General features: G+C 39.0%; 1 protein-coding gene across 1 annotated transcript in view; it reads right to left on the bottom strand.

The window, feature by feature from the left end:
• Window positions 1–4,512, bottom strand: part of CRPPA (CDP-L-ribitol pyrophosphorylase A) — a 323,296-nt gene extending 318,784 nt beyond the window's left edge. Inside the window, exon 1 of the mRNA XM_042919329.1 lies at window positions 4,265–4,512. Coding sequence (XP_042775263.1) covers window positions 4,265–4,512 — 248 coding nt within the window. The remainder of the gene's footprint in view (window positions 1–4,264) is intronic.
• Between the last annotated feature and the right edge of the window lie 15,515 nt (window positions 4,513–20,027).

Consider the following 20,027-nt stretch of genomic DNA (forward strand, 5'->3'; position numbering starts at 1 on the left):
TTTAGGCAGTGTCCTCTACCGCAGAAAACTTGAGAAACTTCTCCAACTATGCAGAAGGCTGTGCCAGACTTTGTTCAAATGTATCAGCAAAGGAACTCCCACTCCTAGCCCACCATCACCATGAATCTGAAGAAGCATGGCCAGTGTTTGCCTTGTATTTGACAGTGTTTGTCTTACTTTTCTTGTATTTGTCATTTTAGTTATTCAGCTAAGCCAGATTAACCATTCTTAATGAGTTTCTTTCCTTAGATATTTGGAACCCGAAGTAAGCTTAACGGCAGGGATTTTTACTCCGTATATAAGACCTGGGAACACATTTTTTTAGACAGCAAAAGAGCAGAGTTGATCTGTAAAGTGTATTTTACAACTTAACTGCCAGGGTTTTATGCCTCCACCACTACCATGGCCACCTAAGTTTTCTTAGAGCAATATTTCTTTTAAAAACTCTGGTCATACATAAATCAATAGTTACATAAGGCGCTAGTACCCTTGATCTCAGTTCCTTGTTAGTATGCTGAGGGGCAAAAAAAGCTCTCTTCAAATTATAAATCTTTGGTTTAATAAACTTCTATTCCCTCTACAAGGCCAAAAGCAAAGTTTCAAAATCCTAGAAACATTTTTAATCAACTTCTGAAAGACTCTTGTTCCTAATACAACCTACCAAGTAGTAGTTTTGATTGTTTTAGTTAAACCCAAATGCACAGATCCGAATGACCAGCTGTATCATCTTAATAGAGGTGGTATATAAACATGTATAAACATACATACGTTTATACATACACATGCAATGTTTAATGGAAATATATGCACATACAACTGACTGATAGACTTTGTCCAGATAGAGCCATAGCCAACGTCTCCCAGATTTGGGAAGGTGCAGAGAGTCTTTTGAATGTCATTTAATTTAATAATTAAGAAATTTCAGGGTGCCTGGGTGGCCCAGTCAGTTGAGCATCTGACTCCTGTTTTTAGCTCAGGTCATGAACCCGGGGTCTGTGCTAGGCTCTGCACTGAGCACGGAGCCTGCTTAAGGTTCTCTCCTCCCCCTCCACTGCTGGCACTCTCCCCCTCCCAACACACACACACACACACACACACACACACACACACACAAAGATATTTCAATGGCCTACCAGAACTGGACTAAACTAGAAAAAAATATTTTCCCAATGTCACCTGAATTGAAAACAATCCTGAGTCTCAGTCAACTCACAATACAGACTCTCTGAAGGTCCCCTCTAACTTTTCAGTCATTTAAGAACAGGTGCTTTAATATGTACCATGTTGTTTAAAAAGTAAAAAAAACAAAAACAAAAAACACTCAGGGTGCCTAGGTGGCTCAGTCAGTTAAGCATCTGACTTCAGCTCAGCTCATGACCTCACCACTCAGTGAGTTTGAGCTGGTGTCAGGCTCCATGCTGACAGCTCAGAGCCTGGAACCTGCTTCGGATTCTGTGTCTCCCACTCTCTCGCCCTCTGCCCCTCCCGTTTGCTCTCTCAAAAATTAAAATTAAAACATTAAAAAAAATGGGGGGGGGGGGGAACTCCCCTGAGTTGACCTTAGAAGCTAAGGATCTCATCACTACAAAGTGCAGTCTTCCTCTCAACTCCTCTATGGCCATGGAACCTTCACTCAGCCATTGGCTGTGCTGAGTCAGAGAATAAGCTTCAAGTATTTTGATAGTGAGCTAGAAGTTTAATTGTTTCTTTTTAAGTTTGCAACCAGTTGTTTTTGTTTTGTTTTGAGCTGTCTACCCAACCTTCCGAAACATCCTGTACCTCTGATTCCTGAAACATTCCAAGATCTGGGGACTTCAACCAACTTGCTTCTCCACAGCTGTTCCCATTTTCTTGGGGACTGTTAAGTCTGATTACCATCCTGTTCTTCCAATGTTTTGTTGTCATCTTTTACCTACTCCAGTTCTTACATTCATTTTCCCTTGTGTGGCTATACTGTTTTTAGTCTCTTTGGGTGGATAAATGCAACAGTGAAAATAATGCCATTTAAACCTGCATTTAACTAAAACAAAGACGAGCCACATTTCTTTACATTTCCCTATCCCAATTTAAGAGCTGTGGACCAAACTTCAGAGGTGAAGTCTCTCGTATGCCATAGTTTTTTATCAGTTCAAAATTCCAAAGGACAGATCCAACTATGAGGGTCATTTTTCAGTCAGTGAGTATCTTTAATTTCATAGTCAAGATCAACTAATAAAGATTATTCACAACAACCTCTCTATTAGTGAGATGGAAAAAGCTTGAGAAAAGAAAGTCTTAACTTCTGCGAGACAAATGAACTTTGAAATCAAATAAGAGGGCAAGGAGAGCTGACATTATCCTAAAATAATCTAGATGATTGACAGTGGTGACACCCAATTACATCTTTTCTGATCTGACGCATTGAGAGTGATGCTTCCCCTTTAATATGTGGTAAGCATGCATCATTTTGCCAAAGAGCAAAACGTAAGAATTTCATACGATATTTTATGCTTCCATCTCCTTTCCTTAATTGAACTTGCATAATTCAAGAGGATGAAATAACCTAGGCTTTTTAACACCATGCTCTAGGAAGTCTATTAGCAGTCAACAGAATGCCCTTCCTTTAGCAAATGGCTAAGAAGCACCCATACCTAAACCCCTGTAATGCAAGATTTCCAAGGATTTCCTGAAACATACCCCAAATGCAATCATCCCTTAAGTTCTTCAGGCATTTTAATAGTGACAAAAATGATCTCCGATGGATTTCAAAATGGAGGTTTCTTTAGTTACTATTAGAATTTTATCACTGCTGTTAGCAATACAAAACACATGTTCCTCATCTTCCATTAAAAAAGGCATTCCCAGAACACTTTTACTTCAAAAGATTTTTCCAGTAACCACCTATCTCAGTCTACCCCAGAAGATGCAAACGTGCTGATGTTAATTTGCTTCATAGGAAAGAAAACTGAACGTACAAGAGACTATATTCCCTTATGCCCAGTTATTAAGCAATTAGGTTCTGCTGGCCAAAATCCATTGTGTCCCTTAATATAACCTACATAAAGGAGTTATGTTGTCACGGGGTCTAACATACTGTAGTACTGTAGTTACATGATTCATACACAGAGAAAAGGTGGGCTCCAAGAGTAGGGAAAGCACCTGAACTGTTTCCATGTTTGTTTGAGTTTCAGATGTGACCACTGGCCTGATTACCCTAATCAAGGGTGGTTATGACTCTTCACGCTTCCATAACCATATCCAACACAAAGTGGGCCCTTTGGCTTCTGTGGTGTGTGCAAGCATGATGGGACAGGAAGAAGAGCTTTGCTGGGTAATAGGCTAACAGCCTTGAATTAGCAGCAACTCATTAGCTTGGTCTTCATGAAAGCCATCTGCAAAGGATATACTAAAATAATGTTATCCTTCTTGAGACACAAAGGACTCACTTCAAGGTTTAACATCCCATCACAGCACCACACTGGCTTCAACCCATAGCAACTCATCTAGGGACCTGTGCAACTGTCCTGCTTCCTACCCCTCCAGACTCACCCCACGCTCAATCATACTACTATGCGCTAAAACAATTAACAAACCCCCTCTCCATCTCACTACTGTGCCTCTAATCCTCACCCCAATTCCACACGTATTGGCCTTAACAATTTCGCACCCTTAAATCTATATCCACCGGTAAAAGCCTTGGATTAAGTTTTGTCCCTCCATCCACCGTCAGCACTTCGTAATTAACATAGGATCTTAAGAGATATTCAGTTAATGTACATGAATGGATAAAGTGAACAAAGGCCCGTGAAGTGAGATGTGTGAGTAAAACTCCAATCCACGCATGCACGGAAAGCACAAAACATTAACAGAGATTGAGAAAGAGGCAGACGGGCAAGGAGACTCCTGAAAGAGCTTGTCATTAGGCCCCAGTCAAAACTAAATGCCTTTTAGTTCCAACCCATGCTCTCCTTAGTCCAGCTCCAGGAGCCGGGCTCCCCACAACCACGTCGACGGCCCGGGCACCGAAAGGGGTCTGTGGGGCAGTCCCCTCTTGCGTGCAGGTCTGTTAGAGGATCAGAACCACCGGCCCCTGAATTGCAGGGAAGGACGCAGCCCAAGCCTGGGATTGAGCGGGCGGAGTCGGCCCCGCAGTCCGCCGAGAGAAGGCGCCAGCGCGAAAGCAGCACGAGGGGCAGGTGCCGCGGGCCGCCCTAGGCGGGCCGCACCAGGAGCGGAAGGCCGGGCCGGGGGCCGGGGACCGGGGGTGCGCCTTGCGCCGCATTACCTCTCCAGGGCCTGCAGCGTGTAGCTGATGAGCGGCCTCTCCAGGACGGGGCAGAACTGCTTCGGGGTGGGGACGCCCATGCGCTCCCCACTACCCCCCGCCGGCAACACTGCAGCCACTGCGGGAGCGCGGCGCCCAGCTGGCCGAGCCTCGGCCCGGGCCGCGTTCAGCGTAGAGGCCGAGGGTGTCTGGTCCGCGCCGAGAGAGTCGCACAAGCGAGGCCGCGGCGCGGCGGGCCTGGGCTCCATGGCGGCGGGCGGCGCGGCCGGCCGGCCGGCCTGGTTCGCCCCGGGCCACAGCGCCCCGCTGCGCTCGGCTGGGGTCATCGGGAAGATGGGGGGGAGGGCAGAGGAGGCCTGACGGCGCCCACCGGAGCCGCTGAGTCCGGGCCGCTGCGTGTCCCCAGGGGACGCTCCGGGTGCCGAGCTTCCTCCTTTGGCGTCCGCGGCCTCAGCGACGAGCCCAGCGCCCCCGGCCGGGCTGCGTTTTCGCGCCTCCTCGCTTCTCTGGCGGGCCCAGCGGTCGCCTCGGGTGGAAGTGTCAGCCCTCCGTAGGAACCTACGGGTCCCATTAAACTTAACAGGCTGTAGAGGTCAGGACTCCCCCCCCCCCCAGTCCCTCTCCCCTTAAGGATATTTGGATTCAGGTCACAGGAGGGGACAGAAAGACCTCGATTTCTGACTTTGATTAAGCTCGTAAGATTTCCTGGTTCCACCTCGAAAAAGACAGGTGGCCGGGCAGTGTTATTATGAAATAATTAACCCAAACTGCCACGGATCCCAAATTTGTCTGCAAATTGGAACTACCTGGGGAGCTCAGAAATTGCTGACACCTACGTCCCACGCTCAAAGACTGGGATTTAATTAGTCTGGTGTGTGGCCCGAGTTTGGGAATGTTTTTAAAGACCCCCAGGTAATTCTAATGAGCAGGCACGTTTTGGACCCACAGAGCCAAAGCAGTAATACTAATAATTGCTGAACAAGCGACACACATTAGCTCATTTAATCTACAGGAGAACCCAGCTATTACTGGGGTTTTATTGGTTTTGGTTTTTTGTTTTGACACAGAGAAAGAAAAAAGGTTGCAATGTTTAAGTAACCTGTGTAAAATTACACCTCTAACGGCAGAACTGCCGTAAGGCCCTTGCACAGAAGCACATCCAGAGTTGAAGAATTCCAGGCCTGGAGGTATACTGCCCTTAGTACTGTTCTTGCTGGCAATGTTTACCATAAAAATGTATCGAAGTATTTGGAATGTCAGTATTAGGTCCCTGGAATGTAAGCTCCAGGAGAGTCGGGTTTTTACTTTTTTGGTGTGGGTTCTATGTCCAGCACCTGTTATATAATAGAAGCTTAAAAAATATTCAATCAGTAGTTCATTCAATACGTACGTTAATGATAATTGAAGTATATACTATTAAATATTTTCTAATTCATATTTATCAATCTTCAACCAACAATGGTTAATACAAGATTCATAAAAATTGAATCTTTTAAGCACTGAAAATATTATCAGTTTATAATATCCCATCCAACTCAGTATTTTTACTAATTTTTCCCAACTGAGATTAAAGCATACACAATTAAAATATGATTTTCCAATCTGTTTTTATCAGTGATAGAGCATGTTTTTAATATATTCAATGTACTTGTATTTTCAGTACTCCAGTTTCAATGCAGAAGTACTTTCAATAGAAAAGTAACAAAAAATTACTGTTATTATAATTAATGTTTAACTCCGTTACAGTTTCAGTTTGTCAGATCATTGACTCTTAGCTGAAAAATAAGCACCATAATACACCTGACTTTGTACCATCACCACCACACCTGTGTCTGGCCTGTACTAGGAATTCAATTAATACCTGTTGACTGGATGGATAAATGAATAAAGGAATCTATACAGAGGCAGGAAAACAAATGAAATAATTGTTCCAATTAATATTGATCTTAAACTTCCCTTTTTAATCTAACAGTGGAGTTAAAGCTAGTTTTCATTTTGTTAATCTTCAGCAAAAAAAAAAAAAAAGCATAGTAATAAGTCTTATCTTAATTGCTATATAATTATAAATCTTAATAAATTTTAACAATAATCTTGTTTTATTGATTTGATTTTGTTTTAGAGCAAATATATTAATTTTGCTGTTTGCTATGAATACTTAGATCTTTTATACTTTATGTTAACAATATTTAAGACTTGTATTGAAAGAAAAGGACAGACTGTTCATTTGTCTATCACAGTATGAGAAACATTTTTCTGTATCTTTTTATATAGGTATAATTAGTTTCTTATTATGCGTACTTTGGGTAAAAGATATAGTTTCCATGTAATTTTATACCAAGTTGTAACAGCCACATTACAAAAATACTTTCTCTGCAATGAGTAGCTGAAAGTGCATACCTTGGAAAGTAAGATCCTCCGTGACCCGTTGGTAATAACCAGTCTGTGTTATCAGTTGAAAAGTTTAGAAAAAACAAATCCCAACTGCATTACAATGCAGGGCATGCAAAGGCGAAAGTTCTGGAGTGGTTTTTGATCTGGGTTTCTGTGGTACGTAATACTGGCTTCCCAAAGCTGCCCATGTTCTAATCCCTGAAACCTGTGAATATGTTACCTGACCTTATTATAAAAGGAACATTTCAGCTGTGTTTAACTTAAAAATCTTGAGATGGGGAGCAGAGCCGGGATCATGCCGGTGTGCCCAATGTAATCACAAGTGCCCTTATCAGAGAGTGATCAGAATTTAAAATGTATGAGGATGAAATTGTAGGTGAGAGTAATACAGAGCTGTAAGTCAAGGATTCCAGGAATTTCTAGAAACTGTATAAAGGAAGGAACCAAAGTCTTCAACTAGAGATTCCAGAAGAATATAGCCCAGCCAATCCATTTTGAAATTTCTCACATCTACAACACTAAGATAATAAACTTGTATCGTTGGGCACCAGGTGGCTTAGTCGGTTAAGCGTCCGACTTTTGATCTCCACTCTGGTCTTGATCTCACAAGTTGTGAGTTCAAGGACACATAGGACTCTGTGCTGACAGCTTGACGAAGCCTGCTTGGGATTCTGTCTCTCCTCTCTGCCCCTTCCCTGCATGTTTCTCTCTCTCAATCTCTCTCTCTCTCTCAAAATAAATAGACAAGCTTTAAAAAATAAATAAGTTGTATTGTTTTAGGCCACTAAATTTGTGATTTAACAACCATAGGAAACTAAAACAATTTCATACACAGGAAAACCTTCAAATTTCCATGTTAACTGTAATTTCCAAATGAAGTTAGACATAATTAGAAATATATTCATGTGACTAACGAAAGAAAACACTGTTCATTTGACTTCACTTATGTCCCATAACTACACCCACAGTGCACTATGATTTTTAAAATACCCTTTATCCTGTGAATAATGAAATGTGTTTCATTGTACTGTGACTGTTCAAAGCATAGCTTTGTTAAATGTATGCCACAATTTTATAAACTCACTTTGACATGTCTTTTTTTAATGCTTATAGAAGTGCCCATTAAATGGAAGTGGCTCTCATCTGTCTATCTGAAAGACCCAAAACTACCTTTTGTTGTTTGTTTCTACATGTCAGTGTACCCTGGAAGATTATCTTGGGGATATTATTATTATTACTGAATTTTAGATCAAGTTGAAGTCTATTTTTTTTACTGTTAACTCAAGTATAATTGTCACTGCCAGTCATTCCCCTCCTCCCCAAACACACTTCCTATTTAATAGCTATTCTAGAGGTTACTTGGGGTGTTGCTCACAAATGCTAATGAACAGCTTAATGGTTTACCCTTTAATTCTGTTGGAATAGGAGCCAAACAAAATATATAATTGTTCTACCAAGGGCCAGCCCCAACATTTCTGTCAGCCTATGAATTCTGTTTTGCCATTGTGTCTTATGAAAATGCTGCAGTCTATTAACCCCTGACCTTTACCTCATTTTTATATGTAAGAAAAATGATGCTCCACAATGAGGTCTTTCTGTGGGTAATTCAAACTAAACACCACATGACAACAAGATTATCATCTTTCATTTTCTCAATATATCTTACAAAGTTAATTACCAACTGTCACAACTGTCTACTTTGTTTTTCCTATTACAGCTAAAAAAGGAAACAATGATGAATAGCCTTAGGACTGAATGATAAAGTTGACATCATTAATATTACTAAAGTTTAATTTGTCATAAGGATCAGTTGGGGACAATTGTGAACATATATAGTATTATGTATTTTATATAATGTCATTTGCATATTATATATTATATAATAATCTTAGAAAACATATTATTGGCACCTTATGACAGAAAATTAGATTCAGAAGACCTGCAGTATGTCCAGAAATCTGCCTTTTTTAATATGCTTCCTTAGATGATTCCAATGTTAAGCGTGAAGCAGACTTAAATAAACATTGAATTAAAAAAAGAATGACACCCAATTCACTTTATATTCAGTGCATTTAATTTCAAGACCTAAAGCAAAAGGCATGTAGTATATTAAACATGCCACATAAAAATTGCATAAGAAATCCATTAAAACAGTTATGTCTTATTTCCTTGTTAATTTAAAAGGAGGAAAACACAAGGAAAAAATATTTAAGTACCGGGGAAAAAGAGACGTTTTAGAGAAATAGAGAAATGAATCATCCCCTTGTGTTTCTACAGAACTGTCATTTAAAAACAAATCACCTCTGAGAGCCCCCAAAAGCCATATCTTGGACCACAACTTAAGCAGAATTGAAATTGTTCCCTGGAATTCTGCTTCTGTGCATAGAACTAAAGGGCACGGTTCTACTGTCGAATGCCACACAACTTCAGAAACTAAAAGAGGGGGATGACTTCTATGCAGAAGGAATGTGGGAGGGGTGATGTCTTTGAAAGTTTGTTTAGAAAACAAATGACTAGTCTAGAATTGGTGGTGGCTAGTTTTCATAATCTGTTGAAGGGAAGAATAATCAGAATCATCAAAGAAGAGAACAGTTAGAAAAGGAAGATTTGCTTTTGTGCAAGGTCAGATATTGGCAGCAGCTATCCCTATGCATTTTAACTACAACTCAGTACTAAAACAAGATTTAAAGAAGAAAAGAAATGCTTCCAGAAAATGCAGTCATTACTGTCTTCTGCACAGTAAGAAAGGAAGAATGTGGATATTTGAATGTGACATTATGACCACAACCACCATCACCATGCAAAGCACAGAATCAATATAAGAAGTGAACTGTCCAATAGAGTCTGAATATGGGACATCATTGCCTAATAATACTTTAACCATGACGATAGCAAATCTTGACCTTAAGTGGATCAAAAGGGACTATGGTGGGGTAGAGGTACAGAGAGACCATTGGGATAGCTGGCATGAAGAGAGAGAGAAGACTGAGAGACAGGTAATACAGTCTCTTCAGTGACATCCAACGGATGTGAGGATATAAAAAAGTTTCTAATTTTTATAAAAAATAAAATTAAATCAAAAAGTGCTTCATTGCTCTCTAGCATGGGTATTCACTGGGCTAGCAAAGAAGGAGGACAGGGAGGAGGAGGAAGAGAAGGAGAAGGGGGAGAAGGAGAAAAGGAAGAAGAAAAGGAAGAGGAAAGACAAGAAGGAGGAGAAGGAAACATGAAGAGGAGGAGGGAAAAGAGGACGAGGACAAGAGGAACACAGAATTTGGACAGTGCTGGAAATTCTAGTTAAGAGAGCAATAGACAGGCTTGGACAAGAAGTGCTTAGTGGTAACAGAAAGACAATGTTTCATGTAGAAGTAACTTGTGGCAGATCGCAAAGAGGTGGAAATTAGGTTACTGTTGTTTATGCTGTATGTGAATAGAAATAACTTAAATAGAAAAGTTAAATATTTCCATTTGTGACCATGGCTACCACTAATTGGTTTAAGACGTAAGTGAAAGAATGAATAAATGAAAAAAGGTTAAATGTGCCAATGGCTATAAACTTAAATGCATGAAGATCAATTTTCACTTAGTCTTCAGAAACATCTGAATGCTTAAAACTACTCCCAAATGAAAAAGTTTCAATTTTAAGTTTGCACTAACCCTCCTCACCCCAACTTCCTATTTCTTCTACCTCTCCTATCCTGTTCCTTAAAAGAACTCAGGACTTTGACAAAAGATTAAAAAGAAAAACACTTCCCCTTTTTGTCAAATCTTTCTTTAGCAATTATTCTGTCCTAACTTCAAAAAAATATATGATTATTATTAGCTGCTATGGTACAATAATAAAAATATGCACAAACTAACCAACACTGGTCCTGGGCAAATGTTCACATTTCTGTCTGTCTTTGGCCCTCCTGGCATCTTGCCTTCCTGACTCTTTTCCCTTTTTCTCCCATCTCCTGAATTGGGTGTCTCACTACCAGCTCTGCTGACCAGTAGTTCATCTGTGGCTTTCACCTATGGAGTTAACTCTACTAGTCCAGAGCAGAACAAGCAGCTCCATCGTGTTAGAGGGTTCCATTTTTGAATTTGTCTCATTGCCTAGAACTGCCTTAGTGTTCACAGGGTGTACCTACCTTCTGGAAACCTTCTTCTTGAACTCCACACCCATTGACCTAAGTCCTAGGACTGACCTCTGCTTAGAATTCCACATCTCTTTGACATAAGGTGGAAGAGAACCCCAGTTTGACTGGAAGAGCTTTAGTAACCAGAAGGCTGATCTCCATTTAATGGATGGATAACTTCTCTGAAAAAATTAATCACATAAAAACAGATGTAACCACAGTGCTAGGCCTGTGAATTCTGACTCCTGGATCTCCCTGGAATATTCTGTAACCTGGCCTTAATTTATTTCCCATTTCCACTGGCTGCTGCTAACATCTGGGATTATTCGAGTTATGATACTAAGGCCCTTCTACCCAACTAACCCTGTATCTCAAAGTGATGAAAATCCAACCAACTCTTTTATCCTGGGGAATAGCAACTAATAAAAGCTGAGATATTTCCTTTTCAGTAAATATCAGAATAATAATCTAAAAACATGATATGATATCTCTGGAAATTCCCAAGGCCTGGAAATAATAGCAAGTCAAGAAATAAACCATACACATGAAGCCAGTGAGAGTCTAATCTTAAAAATGGTACACTTTCTAGTCCTTATTTTGAATGGATGGTCAAAGATAAGTGTGCTATGTTATTGCTAAATCATATTAAAGTCTGAAGAACAAGAATTATGTTGTTTTATAACTTTTTTTCTAGGTGTCTATTGATTTACAACAAACCATTCCAAAACTTAGTGTCTTAAAATAACACCATTTTATTTCTCTCAATTCTGTGGGCCAGGAATTTGGGTTGGGCTGAATGAAAGCAGCTCATCTCTCTTTCCTTTAGGGTTGACTGGGGAAGTTCAACTGAGGCTGGAGAAGGATCTGAGATGGACTCATTCATATGTTTAGGGCCTTGGAGCTGGCTATTGGCTGGGGCATCTCATTTCTCTTCACGTGATCTTTCTCCAACGAGATACCCTGGCCTTCTTTATATACCAGATGGGTTCTAAAAAATCAAAAGTAGATTCTACTGGGCCTCTTTTTTTTTTAATATTTATTTATTTTGAGAGAAAGAGAGAGCACGTGTGCATGTATGTGTGTGTGTGTGTGTGTGTGTGTGAGAGAGAGAGAGAGAGAGAGAGAGCAGGGGAGGGGCAAAGAGAAAGGGAGAGAGAGTATCCAAAGCAGGCTCCTTGCTGTAAGCACCGAGGCAACACAGGGCTCAGGCCTTGATCTTGTGATTCATGAGTTCAAGCCCTGAATCCAGCTCTATGCTGACAGCTCGGAGCCTGCTTCGGATCCTGTGTCTTTCTCTCTCTGTGTCCCTCCTCCACTCATGCTCTGTCTCTCTCTCTTACTCTCTATCTCTCTCTAAAATAAACGTTAAAAAAAAAAAGTGTCAGTTGCTTAACTGACTAAGCCACCTAAAATCAAGAGTCAAACACTTAACTGACTGAGCCACCCAGGCGCCCCTCCACTAGGCCTCTTGACTGTATGTCCAGGACTTGCATAGCATTACTTCTGTCTCATTCTATTGGTCAGAAGAAGTCACAAAACCAGCCCAAATTCAAGAAGAGGGGAAATGGCTCTACACCTTGAGGCAAAGAATAGCACACACAGGGAATGGGGGAATTAGTAATGACCATCTTTGCAGACAATCTTCTATAGGCAGCAATCACCCATTTGAGGGATTCGCATGTCTTTAGATTAGAGCAACATCTACTCAGATTTACAGACCCCATAGATTCCTGGCCACACCAGGGCAGAGGATTAAAAGAGTAATTTCTAAAAGAGAAAGTAGTCAAAGAAATGCACAGTGATGTGTATGGCCCTATCTTCTCTTTGGAATTTGTTTCTACAGATTATACTATAAACTATCAATAACTGTCCGCAACCCTCTTCTTCGCCCTCATAAAAGCCGAAACTAGGGCTGAAATATTAGCAAAGTGTGTATATGTCTAAGAAATTGTTTCTGCTACGAAAGGCCCTATTGTTACATATACCAAGTGATCATCCAAAAACTGATTTCCAAAATGTGACAACCTTTGGGTCTCTCTTATAAGTGAAGGTTTCCTCAGAACTATACTGTGTGCGCTAGCATTTTATTACAGGGAAAAATGGTAGTGGTCCCAGTTCTTCATTATTTATGTTTTCTTTCAATTTTTGAATTTCAATCACAAGTGTTAAATTCAACTTTAATCATTTAAAACTATTTCAAATGATGTTCCTAATTCAGAATTCAATAAAACTAAAAATATGAGGACGTAATTGCAATAACAGCGATGAAAAACACAATTCTTTGAAAGTCTATAAACGATTTGAAAAGTGACTTTTCTTACTCCAAAATTGAAAATTGTAAGCTCTGTTACAATTCGTGCTGGTCATTTATTCTACAAAAGAGCCATTTCTACAAAATGATATGGGCTTTTATTTTCTTTACCTACAAGTTATAGACTCAGCCAACCAGGGATTTCTGAATGCTAAACGTACACGATCTTGGAAAGGGAGCCAAAGCGTCCAATATCCATTACAGAGATACAAACTTGTTTCAACAGAATGAAACATTCTGGTTCCCATTTTTTTTTTTTTTTTTTTTTTTTATAAACAACACCTTGGTGGTAACACTTGGAGAAAAATAATGCAGTTGCCTAATTTCTTTCATATGGACATGGGGTCCTGTTTCAACTACCCTGTTTGTCTGAATCAGGCCTCTCTTTTGAAATCATGTATGCCATGATTAAGCAGTTTGGGGAGTATTCTCTCCAGTTCCAAATTTTGCAAAGAGTAAGTGACACATTTATACGTAAATGTGTCAGCCAGAAAACAGTGGAAGAAACTATCAACAGATAGGGAAATCAGATGGTGTGGGAGAGGCAGGGTAACTTTTTCTGCCTATGTATTTGAACTTCTGATCCCAAGGCAAGTGGAAGCAGAGACCCCCATAGTAATAACAGCAACTAAGGCAAAGGCAGCTGATAAGCTGGAAACTTGAGAGGTTAAAAGCAGGTCCAGGGCCTTCTTGGCACATAATATAGATTAGTAGCTCTCAGACAGGCTACCCATCAAAATCATCTGTAGGGTTTTTACAGGTGCAAATGCTGAATCAGATACTGAGGTGAGAGCTTGGAAGTTCTTATTCTCAAGAGCCCCTCTGTAGGCAGTCGCTATACTCGACTATATACAACGAAAATTGTATATAATTTTTCGAAAATCTGGCCTGGTTTGCATAATGGATTGAACACTGAATCAAGGGATAGGTGCACCTTTCCTCTGTGGTTCTATAGACTTGATGAATAATTATAGTTAATTATACGTATTACATGCAAGACACAGTATTATGCGCTTATATCAATAATGCTTTCAGACCTCACAGCTGCTTTTATGAAACAAAGCTTATCACTGCTGTGCTGCCTTTTTACTGATGCAGAACCTAAAATTAGTGACTTGACAAAAGAAGTGGTGGGCTATAAAAAAAAAAAAAAAAAGAAGAAGTGGTGGGCTATAATGCCAGGTCTGTCTAAACTCTGCTGACCTCTGAAGGAGAGGCCAAAGTTTTCAATTTGTGTTCAGTATTCTTCATAGTGCGGTTCGGTTCCTTACTGCCAATCTTGACAAAAGGCTACGATAAACATTCACGTCAGTGAACGGTGAGCAGTATCTCCCACAGCAAACACTCCTGGATACAATGAGATGAGCTAAGCAAAGAAGGCATTGAAAACTACAACATGCCTTAGAAATCAAGATTTCTTTTCGTCATGAATGATGGCTCTTACGTTGTCATTCTAGAGCACAAATTACATTTTTTTCCCAAATATTACCAGTTCCTCATTTTGATACCAGACTTCAACATTTTCTATTATTTCTTAATTTTCATGTCAAACATTTTCTGACATAAGCCACCACAACTCTCCTTGAACAGAGGTGTAATATAAACAAATTGAAAGTGAGCTCCCTCATATGATGAACTATTCCACCAAATTTCACCGGGACTCCATTTTTAACGGTCTTTGTTGTCGAAATTTGAACAAGTTTTTTAAAAGTGTTTAACATGTTTGGGGGCACCTCGGTGGCACAGTCAGTTAAGGGTCCGACTTAGCTCGGGTCACGATCTCACGTTTCGTGGGTTCAAGCCCCATGTTGGGCTCTGTGCTGACAGCTCAGAGCCTGGGGCCTGCTTCAGATTCTTTGTCTCCCTCTCTCTCTGCCCTTCCACTGCTCATGCTCTGTCTCTCTCTGTCTCTCAACAATAAATAAATGTAAAAAAAAATTAAACATGTTTGTTTTTTCAGAGATCCCTGGTATAAACACAAAGACGTCATCACCCTTTGCAAAAAAACAAAAAAACAAAAACCAAAAAAAAAAAAAAAACCCATATATATATATATATATATATATATATATATATGGCTTGTCTTAGATTAATCACTTGCCCCAGCATAATACCAATGGAACAAGGCCACTGTTACTAAACTCCAGGAGACACCAAGCCTAGAAAATATACTGCAAACTTTGCCTCCTAAATTTGGGTAATGCAACGATACAGACAAAAACTTTCATTTATTATTCCATCCCTTGTTGTTAACTAATTTTAGAAGACTGTGAGGGTTTTTGTGTGTGTATATTAGGTTTGGGATTTTACGAAAATGATTTTATATGCCTAACTGGCATGTTTTAGATCCCTCAAAGGATCAATTAAAATTTGCTTATTTTTTTCCTGGTAAAACCTATTCATTGAGCTAATATCTAAAAAAATTGAATTTTAGTATTACCATAAGTTTGAAGTGGAAAATTGCTTTCTGTGAAGGGTTTGTTCAAATTATTAAAAAGTAATTAAAATGGAGCTCTACTAAGGAGTTTGTTGTGGGAGAGAAAGTGATCGCCTCTTCATGAATAGTAGCTAAATGTTTTCACAAAGTGGTATAGTTATTGCAACAGCACAAATTATATTAATAGCTGTTTGGGGATTGAAATAAAATGTTACTGTTTCAAAGTTTCCCCTTGTAATTAAGTTTTATGTGATTGTCACATGAATGGAATAAAATCTAACTATTTCTCCTTTTTGTGCTTGTGGGGAAGACATCCCTCTGTTCAAAAATTTTTTAATTTATTTCTTTATCTGTTTATTTATTTTAGTGAGCGATCAGGGGTGAGGGGCAGGAGAGAGAGAGAATCTTAAGCAGGCTCCATGCTCAGCATGGGGCTTGATCCCATGATCCTTGAGTCATGACCTGAGCTGAAATCGAGACTCCAACACTTGACCGACTGACCACCCAGGCGCCCCCAAAATTTCCTTGCTTATAATCATTAGCACGCAAACTTGTTTTGTTGTCACGTTGTCAAAAGCTGAAAAGCACAACCTAGAAACAAAGTAAGAAAAGTGAACATGAAAAACTTGCAACTCTCTACCGTTTGACATAGACCTTCATGACTGGAGTGTGAAGATCAGATTTTTTTAGAATGTGGATTATTCACTCATAGTTTAAAAGACACCCAGAACTCAATACAACACCACTTTCACTGGACCACCCACCCACATTGACCGCCCCCTTTGCCACTTGTGTATAATCATCTATAATAGTGTTCTCCAAAGAAAGGTATGTGGACCCTTAAAGGTGTACAAGATCATCCATTAGGGTACAGAAAGTATATATTAAAGCTTCTATTTGTATTTGCTTTAATTTTCATCTTTTAAAAAATGTTTTGCGGGTTTTGCCATGTATTAACATTAGTGTAACAGCAAATGTATACTAGCTAAAACGCTTTTTTTTAATGTCTATTGCTAGTACACTCTCAAAATTTTTTAGTGATGGAGATACAGGTCCAACAAAATTTAGAGCCAATGTTCTATAGCTCTGTACTTATTTTAGTGCTCAAGTAATGACTGAAAGTTCCTGGGCTCTTACCAACTTTTTGACTTTAGGAGAGTTACTAAATTCCTCTATGTGCAAAATAAAACAAATAATGACATATTACAGAGGATGTGGTGATGATTGTATCCTTTTTATGAAGAGTCTTGGAAGAGATAAAGTGCTATTCAAATGTGGGTGAACACCTTGAGAGCAGACAATAGTTCATTTTTATATCCCCAAGACTTTTTACAGTGGCCAGCAAATAGAATATGTTCAATAAATATATGAACAAATGAATGAATGAGGGTCTATGTATCATTAGCATTCTTATGGGAAAGAGCAAGATGTCGTTTAAAATCTAAATGGTCACAAAAAAAGAACAAACAAGTTAAGTCTTGCTCCACCCCTGGCTCTTTGATTTTTGAAAAAGCCATTCAATTTTGCTGAGCTCAGTTTCTTCCATCATAAGCTAGCCATAATAATACCATTTTCCTGCCTTACCTCACAGGGTAGTTTTCAGAACAAAATTTATGTGAATCATATAAATGAAATTTTGTCATAAGCCCTAAAGAAAACTCCATACTAACGTGTGATTATTTCTTGTGGTTCTATCATCTTTTCCCGTTAAATTGTACTAGACTGGAAGGGAAGGTTCCTCCCACCTTATGTCTTTGTTGCATTCACTTTAGGGTCTAACAATACTTTACCCATAATGAGTTCTTTAAAAAAAAAAAAAAAAAAGTAGGGGGTGGGGGTGGGGGTGGTGGGGGTGGGGGGAGGTTAAAGAATGGTCGCCTTCTGTTTTCAAACCTGCCTGTGCTTTTCAGCAAAAAGACCGTGGTGTTTGAGGGGTTCCAACCAGTACCAACTTGTGTCCCCCCCCAAGCACTTTTTATCAGTAAAAAGGCAAAGCATGTACTGAAGAGAATGCTTGATTTATACCTGCCTAGGCAATCAACCTGCCACCCACAGAAGTGTTGGTAGTTTGGCAGTCTATCAGCAAGGCAATTTTTGTGCTCTATTCTCTGTTGATGACCCTTTGAGTCTGTTCCATAATGGTACTTCTTTGTTGTTTTGTCCCATAATGAAATCTCTGTGGAAAGAGAATTTGTCTGTATCTCCACATCATCTCCAGAACAATGCCAGAAATATCCAGGTCCTCAATAAATGCTCTTTGGATGATGAATTCAACAACTTATGGCAATGAAATATGTGTACTCAAATTAAAAATATGAAGTATTTACCCAACCATTAATTGGCTTTAATTCAGTAAAAGTTTCTCCCAACTTCTGTCTTTACAGAAAAGATTAGGAGCAAAAACAACAACAACTAGAGTTTGTGCTGCATTCTTTTTCCAGTGTTTTAAACTCCCTCCCATATTCAAATTACATTGTAATTACTCTCCTGCGTTTATGTGTATGCATATGTGTTTTAAATGCCCATAAATTATGGGCATCCTTTCAATTACAACCCAGTTCTATCTAAACTTCTGTGTTTTTTTAAGGACTATAATGTTATGTTTGAGGAAAAGAAAAAAAAAATCACTATGTTTAAACATCCATTATCAAGGATATACATTTCTTTGGACCAATTACACCTTTCCCCAAATATATAACACAAGAAATTATTTTATATACAAACCAGAGAGGTTATAGAATGAATAAGTTTCAGCCACTGGAGATATCATTCTTTTTTACTTTCAGGAACTGAATCATGAACTTGAAAATTCTCAGTACTGTTTAAATGTGCTTTCTTTAAGACTCAAAATTCAGATACAGTATTTCTCACTTTGCTAAATAGCAGTTTTCTGAAACCATTTAACATTATCTCTACAAGTGTTATAGAATAAGATTACTGAAAGGTTCAGAGCTGTATATAGTTACTCAACTGACCAATTAAATTCCTTTCTCTTTTCTCACCCTGCCCACCTCTTGGTCAATCAATTAATGAGGAGTGGATTGGGTAAAAAGCAAGGAGTGAGAAGAGAGCCAAAGTCCTGGATAAAGAGAACTAGAAAATTAAATCCTGTATAGTCAAGAGTGGACTTAAAATAGCTCTTTTCAAAGAGGACTTTAAATTGCTGTCTCCTTACCAGTCTGGAGAATTCAATTTGTCAAGATCAGTTGATTCACACACAGATAATATAAACTGACAGCAAGCAACATGTAGGGGTCTGGTGACCAAGCCAAGAAATTTGGTAGCACAGGGTAAATGGAAATGAATCTTTTTCTAATCAGGATTATATTTCTTAGAGGTTGTTTAGCCTGTTACATATTAACAGCATGTTTTAAACAGATTTTGTGCTTTTTAAAATTGTTATAATTATAAAAAAAATAGATTTTTCTGCTCACACATTAACTATGAGAAAAAAAATGATGATGAAGGCTTACTTATTGACCCGGGTTCATAGCCTAGGATGCCAGGGATTTTCACAGGCCGATTGGCATAATTGAACTTCTTTTGGGTGGATGATTAAATTGGGCTGGAAGAGAACTTAATTTAGAGTTTAATCTATAAACATTTATTACAGTACTGTGGAGCTAATTTTTAAGTGACAGATGCTACTCTCATTATTAAATATATGCAATAGATTTTGCAGATGCCTAAAAATATAGCCAAGAAAAAAAAATGCTTTTGAAGACAGAAAAGAGCAAAATTCATGTAGAATCTAGATCTCAGCTAACATAAATGAATGAATGAATGAATGAATGAATAGGTCTAAATTATGTTTGTCTACAATGAAGGCAAAGTACCAGCTTCCCAGATGTTTATTAATGTCACCCATCCCGTTATAAGTCCTCAAATGCTGACTGTACCTCCTTTGGGACAAGGGAGACATAAAAGAGAACAGATGCTAGTGGAATGGGGAAGTCCAGCCAGAAGCATATTGGACAAAATAAATGGAGTTCTTAAGCAAGAATGTGCAAGAAGCGTTGCATAACTGCACATTACTGAAAAAGCACAACAGTCAACTGCCCAGTCTATGACATCCTCCACCAGAGATACGGCACCTCCTTTTTAATGAGGACTCTCAGTCCTGGAAGGCACATGGCAGTTTTGAACAGCCAAGTGTTCTCCTTATGTTGACTTCGATTGTCAAACACGGGGTCATCAACAAAATAAGGGATCAGCTGCTTTGTTCTGTTTTATTTTGTTTTGCGTGCTTTCCCCATTGTAGATACTTGATTAATATTTGCTACACACTCTTCACTGCCTTCACTGCACTTACTGAAAACAGATAAATATCTATTTTCTTATTTCCTATTTGCCACTGTGAACTGTAAACTAACCATGATCAATTTTTGTAGGAAGGGAAAAAATTTGCTTATCGAATTATAATATTCACGCATAAGAGTACACACACCCTTAGTGTAGAGGTGGACAAATTTTCACAAATCGAGCACAATTGTATAACAAGTA

Source organism: Panthera leo, chromosome A2, assembly GCF_018350215.1.
Source record: "Panthera leo isolate Ple1 chromosome A2, P.leo_Ple1_pat1.1, whole genome shotgun sequence".
NCBI lineage: Eukaryota > Metazoa > Chordata > Mammalia > Carnivora > Felidae > Panthera > Panthera leo.